At 40.1% G+C, this 14,779-nt stretch overlaps 2 protein-coding genes across 4 annotated transcripts in view; one reads left to right on the plus strand and one right to left on the minus strand.

The window, feature by feature from the left end:
* SH2D4B (SH2 domain containing 4B) overlaps positions 1–10,719 on the minus strand; it is an 81,202-nt gene extending 70,483 nt beyond the window's left edge. For both annotated transcript variants that reach the window (XM_038140523.1, XM_038140522.1), the window contains exon 1: positions 10,633–10,719. In XM_038140523.1, coding sequence (XP_037996451.1) covers positions 10,633–10,678 — 46 coding nt within the window. In that variant the 5' untranslated portion in view covers positions 10,679–10,719. The remainder of the gene's footprint in view (positions 1–10,632) is intronic.
* A 308-nt stretch (positions 10,720–11,027) lies between these two features.
* LOC119702430 (rap1 GTPase-GDP dissociation stimulator 1-like) overlaps positions 11,028–14,779 on the plus strand; it is a 35,275-nt gene continuing 31,523 nt past the window's right edge. The window contains exon 1 of one of the 2 annotated variants that reach the window (XM_038140521.1): positions 11,028–11,197. In XM_038140521.1, the coding sequence (XP_037996449.1) occupies positions 11,194–11,197 (4 nt within the window). In that variant the 5' untranslated portion in view covers positions 11,028–11,193. The remainder of the gene's footprint in view (positions 11,198–14,779) is intronic. The other variant, XM_038140519.1, reaches the window with a different exon arrangement.

The following is a 14,779-nucleotide window of genomic DNA, read 5'->3' on the forward strand; positions in this document are numbered from 1 at the left end:
TTTTTATATTTCTGTGTTGCTTCCTGCACTAAGCCTCTGCCCACTGTCAGCAGCTCCTGCCTGAGAAGGATGACCAGCTCAAGCAATTTCATCCCTGCTCCTCTCACTGCAACAGAGGACTGCAGCGTTTTCATGTCATCCCAACTTTTCCCTCTCCCAACAGGAAGATAAGCCCCTCTGCAATCTCCATAACCCAAATATGCAGAGGCAATAAACTCCATTATATTAAATATATTATATAGTATGACGACAAAATTACTAAACACTCAGAGTTGATTGAGGGATTTCTTTCTACAGAAACTCTTGCTTTGCTGTAACTGACACTGTACCATACAAGCCAGTTCATGCAAAGAGGCATTACATGAATTGGGTAAATATTCTAGCCACTCCTGAGTAACAATGGATTCAAGCAGGTTATGGCTACTGCTCCAGATCTTTCTATCCTTTTCGTAAGTCATCTTAAGCCACCTTCATGCCCTCAGTTAAAAAAAAATAAATTAAATTATTTCTGTTTGCCAAACAAGCATCATGTTCATGTGTTCATCTTAGAATTCTATAAGTACCTCCTTATTTTACCACAGTGCAATGAGCGAGCTGCCCAGGGGGCAGGTGATGTACCCCTACCACTGTTTTGTGTTTTTCTACTCTCTCACTGCTACCCACATGGGTCATCAGCAGTGGGGATTTCTTCCATTCCCTGCAAAGCATCAGAAGACAGAACCTGCTGTCAGCTGCCCTCAGAAATCTGGCGCGGGGTTCAGATCCAGCCACCAAAGTACTCCGGTCACAGGCCTGTAATGGTTAGAGTTTCCAGCTGAAAGCCACTCCCAAGAGGCTGCAGCAGCCCATAGATCCATTTCCATCACAGCTGGAATAACCTTGAAGTTTGTTAGCACAGCACTGATTCAGTTCCTGTCACATTTCATGGTTCTGCTGTCTCATACCAAGCTTTACTCGCCACACTCCACACCAGCAGCTGCCTTGCAGACAGGCCCTGTCTTCGCTTCCACAGAGCCCTTGGCCCGACTACACAACCCAAGAGCTGCGAGCCCTGCTCCCCTCACACCAGCACACCCTGCAGGAGCCTTGGGCACTATTCTGCTCCGAGCTCCAGAGCAGCTCGCTGCTCTTCACCCTCAGCCTTCTGTCCGTGCTCTCCTCACGTGCCCAAGGCCAGGCCAGGCCGGCACACCCTGCCATGGCCGCTGCCTGTGCGGCCCGAGGCCAGGCCAGGCCAGGCCGGCGCACCCTGCCATGGCCGCTACCTGTGCGGCCCGAGGCCAGGCCAGGCCAGGCCGGCACACCCTGCCATGGCCGCTGCCTGTGCGGCCCGAGGCCAGGCCAGGCCGGCACACCCTGCCATGGCCGCTGCCTGTGCGGCCCGAGGCCAGGCCAGGCCGGCGCACCCCGCCATGGCCGCTGCCTGTGCGGCCCGAGGCCAGGCCAGGCCGGCGCACCCTGCCATGGCCGCTGCCTGTGCGGCCTGAGGCCCAGCTCTCCGTGCTCACCACAGACCCTCCAGGGAAGCTGGGCTGATGGTGCCCAGGAGGGTGCTGCTACCTCCCTGCTACCCCTGCAGGCAGAAAACATCATTTATTCCTCATGAGAGCAAGCAAGCAGGTCAGCTTCTGAAAGTGAAGGTGAGGCTCAGAGAATTCACCTCACAGTCACCATAAACTGCACCATGGTTCCAAGGGTGAGCAATGGTGGAAGACCTGGTCCCTCTGATTTGACTGGTAAAATGTGATTAATTTAGTAGAGGTGGGAGTTTTTACATTAATGCTCTCAGGAGTTTCAACTCACTCATCCAAGTAGGTTACATCTTATAGATACAAGCAGTTCCTTTGATTAAATTACACTGATAATCATCCGTCTCTCAGTGAAATGAGTCGTACACTGACAAGAAACAGGTTAGTGAGAACTTTTTAATTTTTCACTAATGGCACCACAAACAGTTCTTTGTAAACTAAATTAACCATCAATTCTGAGTCCCAGAGTGCTCTAGTGAGCCACATGAAACCACCCCATTTTCTCCTATGAAATTCAGAAAGGTCACAGATCTGCTACATTCAGAACAAATGCTACAAGGATAACTGGGTGAAGGTATAATGGCTTGTGATGATCAAAATGATCCAATAGTCCCTGCAGGCTTATTTACTATTAATCTATAAACTCACCCAAGAGTGAGACAGACCGCTCCTAAGTGGAGCTGTCATCAAGCAGATCAAAGAAGTCAGCACTTAAAAAGTATAAATGCCAGAATGCACTGGAGGGATGCCAGACTGGTACTGAAAGTTTTATTTTTAGTCTTTAATTAATGTATTTAAAGTAATAATCCTTATAAGCATAATTATTATAGAAACAAAAACAGAGTTTTATATTCCTCTCTAAATTTGATTGGAATTGCCTGCAGATTTGTCACCAGCAGAGACCTTACTTTGTTGGCCCAGCTGTTAAAGAAAATAGACTGAAGCAAGCATTTAACTTTAAGCTGTATAGTCAACTTTAGTAAAATCAATGGGATTACCTGGACTGTGCAATATTAAAGAGCTTTGTAGGTCACTGAAGAAATGGGATCAGACATTGCATTTTCCCTGAAAAAGCACAGTAACTACCAGGGACTATTATGTGATATGTGTGGGAGTAGGATAATACAGGCCAAATTCTTATCCCAGAAATAACTCTTTGGAAGCCACAGGGAAGCTCAGCAAGCCAACATTTAGCCGAAAGGCCAAAAAGCTACAAAGACCCTCTAGTACAGGGGGATTGTTTGGAGAAAAGATGCACACATGCAGGTCCCTTTGGACCAAGGAAAAGTAGGTAGAGCACTGTAACAACCTTGAGGCTTCTCTAGGCTGCACAGGAGTTTGAACTGTCCCAACTCCACTCTAGGCCCTTCCCACAGATTCCAAAGCTATGCAAATAGTCTGGCTCAGCTAAACACAAAACTGGTCCTGCTGATTGTATTTTACTGCATTTTCTCCCTTTCTAATCAGCCTGTCTTCCTACAATCCTACACAAGTACTCAGAGACTGTATTTCTTTAGTTGTTTTTGTTCCACTACAAAAATGCTGCATTAAAACTTATTTTCTGGAAAGAAAATCCATTGTAGAGCAAGATGGTCAATATTTGCATTCTTTAGGAGGGATACTGCAGGCATTCAGTATGTAGAACAGGTACTAAATGCCTAGACAAAAAAAAAAAAACCAACTGCAGGAGGATGCAGATGGTTGATACAGGAAGTCAGTTTAAGGTCACAGCTCAATTTAGGGCTAGAGCTGAATTTAAAAAAAAGCAGAAAGGAAAACTTTTACAAACTAAAAATAAAATAAACAGACTACACTGTTTCAATAAAGCAAGAGCCCATATTTTAACCACTAATATTTCATTGTAATCTAGATCTTCAATCAAAAACTATGCTGGACAGGTGGAAATTGTGAAATTGCAACCAAGTCCAGATTTCCATGATGTTTGCCTACCAGAAATTCATTAGCTTCTGGACTTACTATTATACATTCTCCAGTGTGAACAAATACCCTCTTTTTAAATTTAGTAGCAGGTTGAAAACAAAGAAGCTTCTCTGCTACTGGTGTATCACTGTATCTTTCAGCTCTTATATATAACAAAATATTTGGTACCATTAATGCACCATATGTGATCTCCTAGTGAGCAAAGATATTTTCTGATTTTTTTCTAAATAGTCAATAAATAAAATCATATATAAGGATATTTACATACTTCTTTATCACACAAGGATTGTAAAAAATACAAGGATTGTAAAAAATCATATACACAACTCCACTCTAAAGAACAATCCTAGTTTCATAACTTTTTGTATCTAATTATATATTGTCATCACCAAAGTGGATGAGATGAAGAAAATCCACAACCATTTCAGAAGAACACACTCAGTTCTGAGCATCATATATACTTGCACATATCCTCCCCTGGTCATTTCTCTCTCTAAGTTCCTGTGTATCAGCAACAAATCTTTTTTGTGGATGTTACAGGCTATATTACCATGAGCAAAATGCACAAGCCCTTTTCTCTGAACAAAGACAGTGCTAGATTGCTTTGCTGCTCTTCAGAACAGGGAATTCTCCACTCAAATGATGGGGAAGAGTATTTCATTTCAGGAATCTCTCACAAGGAACAAGCATGGTTGGGTTCTCTGTAACTTCTAGAGTCTCTCCAAAGGTCAGCTGGAATGATCTTCCAATATCCCTAAGTGAGGACACTGGTCATTTTTTATACAGCTGAGCTGTAGGACCTACTTGCTTCCTTCTCTTGATATTACAATTTTCACTGCCTCAGGAGACAGAGAGCTGGAAATAGAGCAGCTCAAGTCAGAATTCATTCACTGGGCTTTGAATCTGTCTCTTGAGCCTCAGCATGTGCAACTAAAGGAGAACCAGCCCAAAAAAACTCTAGCTGTTAATGAAAACTATTGGAAGCAAACCCTCAAATACTCAGAGGACCTTAGAAAGAACTGGCACCAAAAATTCATCTCAGCAGTGAAATTCCTCTGATCTCCATTATAAACTGAAAAAGAACAGCAGGATTTATATAACAATAGGTAATTAAAATGTGGCATAGAAGATAGTGAATATTTCACTAATGTTAGTTCTTGCAGTGTTGTTTGAATTTTGCAGTCAAATACATGAGTTCTCTGAGCCTGACAAAGATAAAGCACTAATAACTGAATCTAATACCTACTTCTAAGCCTTATCCCTGAGCAATAAATGTACTAATTGCAGAAAGCAGGATCTAGCTTTCCTTTTGTGCTCCACATGTTGTCACACATGGGTGGAAATAATTACCATTTATCAGAAGGGTTTTGGCTCAAAACAGTTCAGTGAAAGCCTAAGTATTTTGGAGACATATCAATAAACATTTCATTAAGAAAGGCTGGTTGGGGCTAGGTCTGTCTATGCCAGTGAGACATTCTTATTGCTCTGGCCCAAATATGAAAATCCTGGACGTACCTGAATTAATTCCCACCTAAAACTACACTCAGCAGACCGTAGGCAGAACAGAGGTGTGTGCATTGTAGCCCATTCCCAAGCCACCTTTATGAGCCTAGCTAGGTATCTCTGCAGCCTTCTAATTGAAATACAAAGGTTTCAATTCCAGACATGACACCCCAGCACAGCTCTGGTTGCAGAAGCACAAAAATGAAGCTGAACTCTTCCGATGTAGAAGAAAATGAAATGTCAAAACATCAAAAAACTTTTCTGAAACCGAGCTTCTGTTGTGCAGCCAGCCTCTATTGTGACACATGTTATGAAGCAAATTATCTTTTTACTGAGCCAGACAGCAAGAATGAAAAATCTATAACTAATTTAAAATCTGCCTGTTCCACACAATATCTAAAATATTTTCTAAATGCGTAGTGGCAGAACAGTTCTCCTAAACAAGGTATTTGCTCATTTGCTCTCCAGATAATCATTGATACTCCCTTAACCATTGCTTAATATCTAAAAAAGTTCATTAATTTTCTTTCAGAAAGTTTTTTACCAAGATACCAAGGAAAAAAAAAAAAAAGGATTTGAAAGTAACTTACATGAAAGGACATGGCATCTCCCAGCCTCAACAAAACTAGGCAACATATAGAAAAGTTCTCTCTCTTTTTTTTTTTTTCTTCTCTTTCTCTTTTCACAAGTCAGTTAACCTCTGACAGGCTAAGATTTCTATTGTGCTAAACATTACAGTCAGAGAAACAAGGAATGGAAAACTGGCCTGTCCTCATGATAATAAAGGATTCCCAGGTAAAAAGAGGGTGGTTTGGTTTGTAATTATCCTGTCCTTTGGTCACACAGATCCCCAGCTCCTGCCCCACAGAGCAGAGTTCAGGAACATGCATTGAGATTGCTTAGGCTTTAGTGCCTTCATGCAATTCACAGATTTCTAATTCCCCACAAGGACTCATTACCTAATTACTAAGGCCTCAGTGCTCCAGGGAGAAAGGAAATTATTAGCTCTGCTTTAACCCCTTTAACAAAAACCTGCAAAGAAATAAATCTTCACACACAGCCGTTCAGACACTGCTGCATCTGTGCCATGGCCTCTCAAGCAGCCTGAGGACTTCTGTGGGCAGCAGCATCTGCACAAACCCAGCAGACTGCCACAAACACAGCAGCAGCCTGCATCACAACAAAGGTGTGTGTTGGCCCACTAGGACTGAAGACTGTCAAAATAGAGGTGAAACCCAAGAGGGTGAATGACCTCCTGGACTGAGCTCACAGAAACCATTCATCCCAACAGCACCCCTTAAAATGTTGCAGAAGTGATGGATGGCCAATCCAAATCCATTGCACACAGAACTCTTACTCCTCAGCACGGAGTGATTTGGCCATCCTGAGACTAATGGTGCTCATGCCTTGGAGCTAACCTGACCTTCTTCCATGACACTGTTCCAGCACCAAAAAACATTAAGAAGAGCGTTTTGAAAACTCTGAGAAACATTAGCATGTGGGACTCATAAAAGTGACTCACACAGAGTAGAAACCAGAGCATTGCAGCCTTACCAACAACTTGAATCTTCACATGCAAGTTTCCAGAATAAAGTTAAATTCTGCCAGCATCACAAACTATCACATCTATTCCTGTTAGTCATTTCTTTGCTTTCCAGAAGCATCTCTTAGTAACGAGGACTGAAATGACATATTTTCTACCTCCCTCCTTTTCTTAGAAAGGGTAGTTTCTTTCTAGTTCCTAAAATCACAGACATCAAGTCTCTGACCATTACAGGGATCTCCAGATAAGCTTCCTTGAAATGAGAGTCAAGGGAAAGGCAGGATATGGTGGTGGTTTTTTCCTCAGCTGAAGTTACTCTGGTTGACAGGCATCTGATGCTTTCCATTTAGTATTTTTCTTCTGTACTAAAAAGCATAAAAATCTGTGGGTGTATGTATATTTTTAGTGCACCAGCACCACACAAAACAGAAAGCAAGAAGTGGTGCATAAAAATTGCAGTAGGGGAGAGCAGAGACAGACAGAACTATTGAAAAATAAATAGAATTGCAGGATCTAGATACTTCATGGATGTACAGAAAAGGACACCTGAAATGCGTCACCATAAATGTTGCTGCTTTTAATTAATTAGGAATACCAAGCTGAGCCAGTCTGAAAGTGAAAGAAAAGTGACAGTAGAAATTCATACACTTATTGAACAAGTCTTTTTTCACCATCAGGAAATGTTCAATTTTGGAATATGACCACTAGGTATATCCCATTTTAAAAACCCTGACCAAACTGCCAGAACTCCAAACATGGTCACTGGATATGCATAAATTCTGACTCTAGTGAGTACATATTGACCAGGGTGCTACATGTTCATAGTGGCAATTTGTCCTGGATTTGGTGATATCTGTAGTCTACTCAGGCCTGGAGTTACAGGAGAATTATAAAACACCAAGAAATACAGGAGAAACAGCATGATCAGATCACATCCAACATGCACCAGAAGATGCAGAGTAAATCCAGTGCACAACAGAGGTGTGTGCTTCTTTTCAGGAAATCTTGGACAGAACTCTGGTAGCTGTAATTACATGTTTTTACCTATAAGAATATACAACTATTTTCATAATAAATCAGACATGTACCTCTAAACTCAATAATGGTATTTGCTAACATGGATTCCCCATCAAAGTACTGAGAAATCTGAATTGCAGAGAGCAATAAATCTCTGATGTCCTGCACACAGCTGGAGCAGCTTGCAGGGAGGTGCAGCCACATCTCTTGGGAGCACTGTTATGTTGGGCACTGCTCCCTGTGTGGTGATGTGTCCCCATGAAAAGGATGGCACTTGCTGTGCATCTTTATGTTCTGCTGTAGATCAGCCTATTCCCAATTCTTTCCCCAAAGCAGTTTACTGAAGCACGACCACAGGCTCCAGCTTGCTTCTCCTCTCAGATACGCTCACCCTCTGCTCTAACTCCTCCACTCTCCCTTCTGTTCTGTTAGGTTTATTTTCATCACAGTTAACAGAAGTTTCATGCTGAGCAAGTAAAATGATAGTTCCTTTTCTAAAAATCTTTTGATGTTTCCCAAAATAACTCAATCTAACAGACCTGTGAACCAGACCAAAATACCCTTTCACTAGTATTCAAAGGCAGAGAAGATAAACAGTGCTATATAAATCAGATTATGTTCCCCAGTGCAGAAATTCCTTTTCAATACATCTTTTTCTGGTATTTTACTGCTCAGATCAACACAGATACACACTGTCCACTATGGGTTTGTTTTGTTGTTTTTTTTTTCTCTCCTGGGAAGAGGAAAGTTTACTTGAAGCCACAATCAAATGAAGCACATTTCCACCTTGTAAAAAATTAAAGCATCAAATTAAGCCTCAGATGAGAGATATATCACACTGCAGAATATTAGATTAACTTAACTTAAAGCAATCCATCAACTAAGAAAGGAAGAAAGACTCATCCATTTATTCTAGATAATTTCTTTCATTGAAAGGAAGGTTTTTCATCAGTATCTGCAGAGAAAATAGTTTCTGCCTATCAGTCCTGGGATGTGCCTCCAAGAGGAGGCATAAATACAGCTCAGGTCCCCCAAGTGGAGGCCCAGCTTTACCACAGAAGCTGTAGAGGCACAGGACCTGGCTGAAACCCAAGCACATTGTCCCTCTGAGCAGTGCTGACCAGTTAATGCTTCACCAGAGCTGAGCTTCTTCCTTACCTGAGGAGAGCAGGGACACTGCTGGTTCCTCTCACTGCCTCTGCCACTGACCAGGTTGCTGATGAGATATCTTCTGATTTTTCCATTTGGTGTAAAACTTTACTAGTGCAAAAAATGCTCCCTGTGCATTTGTACAGCACCCAGCTCAATCAGCACCTGATACTGCACAAGGTTCTTACCAGCGTCTCTTACAACAGATTTCCAGGATTATGTGCAAACAGAAAGAGCATTTTAGCTTGACAGCGCTGTTCTATAAATCTGGATTCCCAAACCATCTTATTTTGTCAATTTTTGAAACTGATTCATTTGCATATAAAATCACAGTTCATTTGGCACAGGATTTCCATACCTGGCTGCTTGTCAGTGCTTTGTGCAGCGTTATGAACCTCTGTTCCCCCATTAGTATTCACTGCAGCAAGATGATGAATGACACTGAAGATGTGTTTATCTGATGTGATTTCTTACTTGTCTTCACGCATTTACTACATACCTCATTTTGTTTCCTTTGTTGTCTTCAGTCTTTTACCAAGGAAAACTGTTAATTTTATTTTTTTTTTTGTGATTACCATTTTCTGCATATCCATGAACCTGATCCAGCTTTTTGAAAAAATTCCTATTGACTTCAGAACACACTGGAACTGGCCTCTATGAAGGATGAATGTGTCTAGCATGCCTAATGCTGCAGCACCACCAGCTACTCATCCTCTCTGGTTCTTGTCTCTTTTGGGGCTTCACACTTTATCAGTTCTGCCAATAAAATGCTAACATTTAACCCCCTGGCTTGCATTTCAGAAATATCCCAACCTCTGGCTGTGCTGGCAGCATGTGGCAATCCTGCCTAAGCCTCAGCCTGCACTCTGACCTCGATAAACAGTGGTACCTTTGATACCCAAAAGCCAACAAGAACCAGCTCATCTTGTCAATCTCTAAACCAGCAGGAAGGTCTCATAATTTTGTGACATGCAGCTTAATCCATGACTGATCTCGGTCCCTTTTAAGCAGTCAAGCCTAAATGCTCTACTTCTCCATCATCTGTAAGAAGCATTTTTTTTCTGGATGTGACAATGTAAACATAATGCAATACACACAGGAATTTCCCCCATTACAGCACGTAAGGTAGCAATTTTTACCTTAGGACTTTTATTTTCCAATTCGTATGCAACTTAGCAGGACATGTCATTTCAATTGGAAAAAACAAATTATGCCAGAAAGAATTCAGCTCATCCTCCCTCTCCATGAGCCCAGCCAAAGGGACTGGCTTTTTAATTATCGAGCTAGAGATTCAGTAAAACATCTCCACCTCCTTTACAGGATCCTCAGGCTCCAAACTCATTATCAGATTGCTTTTTAAGAGTCAGCAAATTAAACTCCCTCCAGCGTTATAATCAGCCCAGTGATTATAATTCCATGGTGCAGTGAAGTTTTAGGAAGCCACAGACTCGGAGCCAGTGTTACAACCACAGACTGCACCACACAGCCCCCACCAAGCAGCACCACACTGGGAAGCTCAATCTGCTTACTGGAACAATCTTTAAATAGTATTAACTGGCAGACAGCATTTCCTCTAGCTCAGGCTGCAGCAACACTAGGGGGTTGTAATGCATCCCAAATAGAATACAGCACATGCTTCGTAAGCTGTCCTATAACTGGCTCTTATTTATTAGAGATTCAATTCTCCCATAAAGTGGGCTTGGAAAGACAATAGGAAAAAAAAACTCTATTATTTTAAAAACCATTATTTTCAAACTATTGCTTCAAAACCAGCAATTTTAAATAACAATTTTTTAAAGCTATGAAAGCTATGCTTTTTTTTAATAACCATTGCAAAATAATATTTAAGAATATTTCAGAAAGCGTTCTACTTGATCAAAAACAGTAAGTCAGAGATGGCACCTTCAGCCTCTAAACTTTTTTACAACAACAACAAAAATCCTTTTTTACCTTTTAGCCACAGCCTTGAAAGCTGAGTGTGAAGGGCTTGGACCATTTCGCAAGCACTTATCACCTGCCAGGTGAGGTTCAGGTATGGATAGAATTTGGCTAGACTTTATAATCAGCTTCTAGGAACACTCTTAAATCTGACTGCAAGTAGATGCCAATAGTAATCTATTATCTCTTGGAACTCTGTCCATTATTATATTCAATAATCACTCTTCTGAATGACAGCTAAGGGAAATTCACTAAAAACTGTTTTAGAGATCTGAAAGGATCTATCCCAGTGTGATAATTACTATGTTTCCATTTCTGTTAATGACATCTAAGAACTGGAAACAAAAGTAGTGGTGGGGGATTAAGTAATTATGGAGTATTAGATGCATTTGAAGAGCAGGGTCACAGAAAAAGGCAGGAGGAGGAAAGAGTGAGCATGCTGTGGGCTGCTCATCAGCTTGAAAGCTATAGAATATTCCCCCTTACTCACAGCGTGGTAGCTGTAAAGGACACAGACTCACCGTCCAGATCAGCTGTTCTTTATTGTCCCCATTCTGGAGAACTACAGCTTTTATGGGTAAGTAAAGCTCTTGTTAACTATAGATAGATACAATCTCTAGTCTGTGCTTAATTTTCTCTTATCTACAAATTGCAGATGTATGTGACAGAAATAGAAAACTAATTTAGGCTTGTTTAAATTTACAAGTGTAGTTCTATGATAAATGCAATACTATAGATGACCTAAAATTCTTGTGTCTTCTATTTCAAACAATACTTAACACTTAAAGACTTAAAGTCACATGAAAATTAAGGCTGGTTTAAAGAATACTAGTAAACCATTATAAGAATGGCAATAAAAAGGGAACTTAAAGCACTGGAAAATTATGAATTGTTATGAAATTTAAGTATTTGAAAGCGAATTGAAATTCATTCCTCTCTATTGAAAATACAACATCCATCAAAGCAAGTATGCTCACACATGCCTCTGCATACATGCTGCACTTTGCCAGGCACTACTGGGAGGACTGGAACTGCATTTAGGTGGTCCAGCCTTTGAATATGCTTCTTTATGATTCAACCCTCAGCATAAGCAAAGCTGGAATACAAGCCCTTAGCTCTGATCTTTCCATGTGAAAGGAATGTCTTTCATACTGGATTTAAAATATACCTTTGAGACTTTAATTTCCATTAGTTTCCAGATCATTCCAAGGTATTGCCTAACTGGATCAAAGGGCTCAGCCTTCCACCTTCATTCATGTGATGAACTCACGTCACAGTTGGACCTCGTGACATCAGCAGAACTAATCTTAGTAATGCTCAATATGTTTAAGGGTGAAATAATCTCTCTTTAAGAGTAGTATGACAACTGAGCTGCCATTTACAGTTACATTTACCTTCCTAGCCAATTAAATGATTATTCAAGTAAAGTTAAACATTTCAGTAGTTCTGGGACACTGATAAAAAAGGTCAAAATTTAACTTAAAAGCACTTTCAACAGTCAGAGAGATGGGAACAAAACATAAGTGGAAAAAAATTACTATTACACAGATATTGCTTCTGGCTAAACCACCTCTGTGCGGGTCATTTGTATAGGACTGATTTTCTATTGCAATTCAGGTGGAGACAGCTGAACTTGGTGGATTGTTTCTTCTACTCCTACATCATTTATGCGTACCTGTCCTACTTTCTGAATGTTCCACTCAGAAGGCTTATCCTTTTGATATATTTGCTGCTCATGGCTCAAAGTTTTTATTCCCACTTTTGTTCCTGCTCTTTCCAGCCTGATTTTACTCACACAGCACTGTTTCTGCTGCCCAAGTACAAAACTCTGGGTAGGATAATAAGAAATGACAAACAGAAACCCACACACTTCTAAGTACAGGTTTGTCAAACTTATCTTTAAAAAAAAAAAAAAAACCAAAACAACAAAACCATTCATTCCTGTAAAATCATATTACAATTCAGACAATTTTTAGATGTAGGCTGTGTTACCTTCCTTACAACGAACAATACTAAAGCCAGCCTGGAAAATATTACAAATTCCTTGTGTGTGCAGTTTTCAGCATTCCCCAGCACTTTGCCATTTGCTTCAACAGCATTATAAACCCATAATACATCAATATCATAGGGAAATCCCACAGCTGCTGCTTTTAATACAAGTTGTCTTTCCTTCTCGATTTTAAAGCATTGTATCAGATGCACTTAAATAAATCAGAGTCAGCAAACTTATTGCTGTCTACAACCTAATGAAAATTCAGCTACTCTTATTCTTTAGAACTAGAGAAATAGACTGCACCAAAGTCAATAAAGCCATCCTGACCTGCACAGGCTGCAGGAGGGGAAACAGGGTCCCAAAAAGTACTTTTGAACCAACTCCTCAAAGGCTCTCAGCCTCATTTCTGAAGTGCTTTGTGAAACAAAGCTCTTGCAGTTGAGGAAGGATGAGATTGTCTGAAGGCTCATATTCCGTATGTGTCCATCTTTTCTGTTTCTAAGGACTTGTTTGTATCACAGGGTCACCAACAATCTAAAAAAAAAAACAAAAACCACAAAAAGAAAACAATCCCCTCTTCTTGTTCAGTTGCAATCCAAGTAACTTAATATCCATTTGCCTAAACTTATCATTCTCGTGCTTTGGGATCTCTCCACATGCATTAAAAAAACATAAATTAAGTAAATAAAATACAGTGCTACTTGGAAAGAGCTAAATTATCTTTTTACTATTCTAATATCAAAATCAAATTTTCACAGGGAGCTGTTTTCCAATGGAGATACAATTTAAATCTATACAGAAAAAGTATTTCATTCAGGGCCCAGTCCAGGGAAGGACAGTGACAGTATATTGTTGTTTATAAACTGGAATGGGACTTTGCTATGGTCCTTTGTAGTTAAGAGTACAAAACTATATCCTGACAAGTCTAAAAACATTTGGGAATAAAAGCAGCTCAGCTTTACTGAAACATCTGTAGAAACTCCTTCAAAAACACCAACTCCAGACAAGAAAAACAAATAACAAAACAAATATCCATTTAAAAGAAATTACCCTATGTTACAAATTAGAGAATACTTTAAGATTATTATAAATATCAGAAGTATTTGGAATCACTCCTGTTCAATGCAGATGTTGAATCTAGCATCCCAAAACTATTTTATCCAAATCATTTTATCATTATTTAACTTATTAGTGCAAAAAAAAGTAGAACAATAGAAAGAAATCTAGCCACAAAGAAATTCAGCCAAGACAAGTTCAGCACAGCAAAAGAATCTTAGGACTTGCTCAAAGACAGTCCCTCCCTCCCTTTATTGTAAGTTTCTTTTTCTCAAAAGCCCCTCCCACCCACTTAGATAATTTTGATATTAATAACACTATTTAGATAATTTCTAATGATTGCAAGCATTTCTTCCAGACAAATAAAATTGAGAGAAACCTGCCAAGAATTTTGAAGCAGATAGTTCTAGGTAACATCAAACAAGCTTCCAGAGCATTAAGTGAACATGAATTTGTCCAGGAAAATCTAATTGCAACCTTCAATGCCCAGGCAACACCAACCCACTCGTGCAGCAGAGCTCAAACCTACTCACACAGCACAAGTAACCAGGTCAACATCATTAAGTTAAAATAAACAGGAAATCACACAGGAAAAAAAAAAAATCGGATTTTCAAAATTGCTAAGACACCGGTGTCCACCTGCATACATTTAAAATCTGATCCTTCTTGCTCTGCTGGGAACAAGCATAAAAGTAACACTTCATAGAAAAAGTGATTCACAAGTAAGCAGATTCTGCTGAGAGAACTCGGGTTTGGAGCAGAGCTCTAAATTGTAGGTCACATCTTACAGAAGTGTGCTACTTGCATTAAGCACCAACAGAGCTTATAAGGCCATAGCTTTTAAAATGTGTATCAGAACTGAGAATGATCTTTTTTTACGGTACAAAGTCTCTTATACTGCATAAAAATATCCAAACACACACCCCCACTATGCAAGAAAAAAGTATTCCTGGCACATCCATTATGCAACCAACTTCAATACTGTCTTCCAAGGATCTTCTTCACATCTCTCTCATTATAAAATAGGTCAAAAGCACATGTCAGGATCAAAATCATAATACTCAGCACTACAAAATTTCAGACAGTGCCACAAAATAATTTCACATATTA

The sequence above is a fragment of the Motacilla alba genome, chromosome 6, assembly GCF_015832195.1.
Source record: "Motacilla alba alba isolate MOTALB_02 chromosome 6, Motacilla_alba_V1.0_pri, whole genome shotgun sequence".
NCBI lineage: Eukaryota > Metazoa > Chordata > Aves > Passeriformes > Motacillidae > Motacilla > Motacilla alba.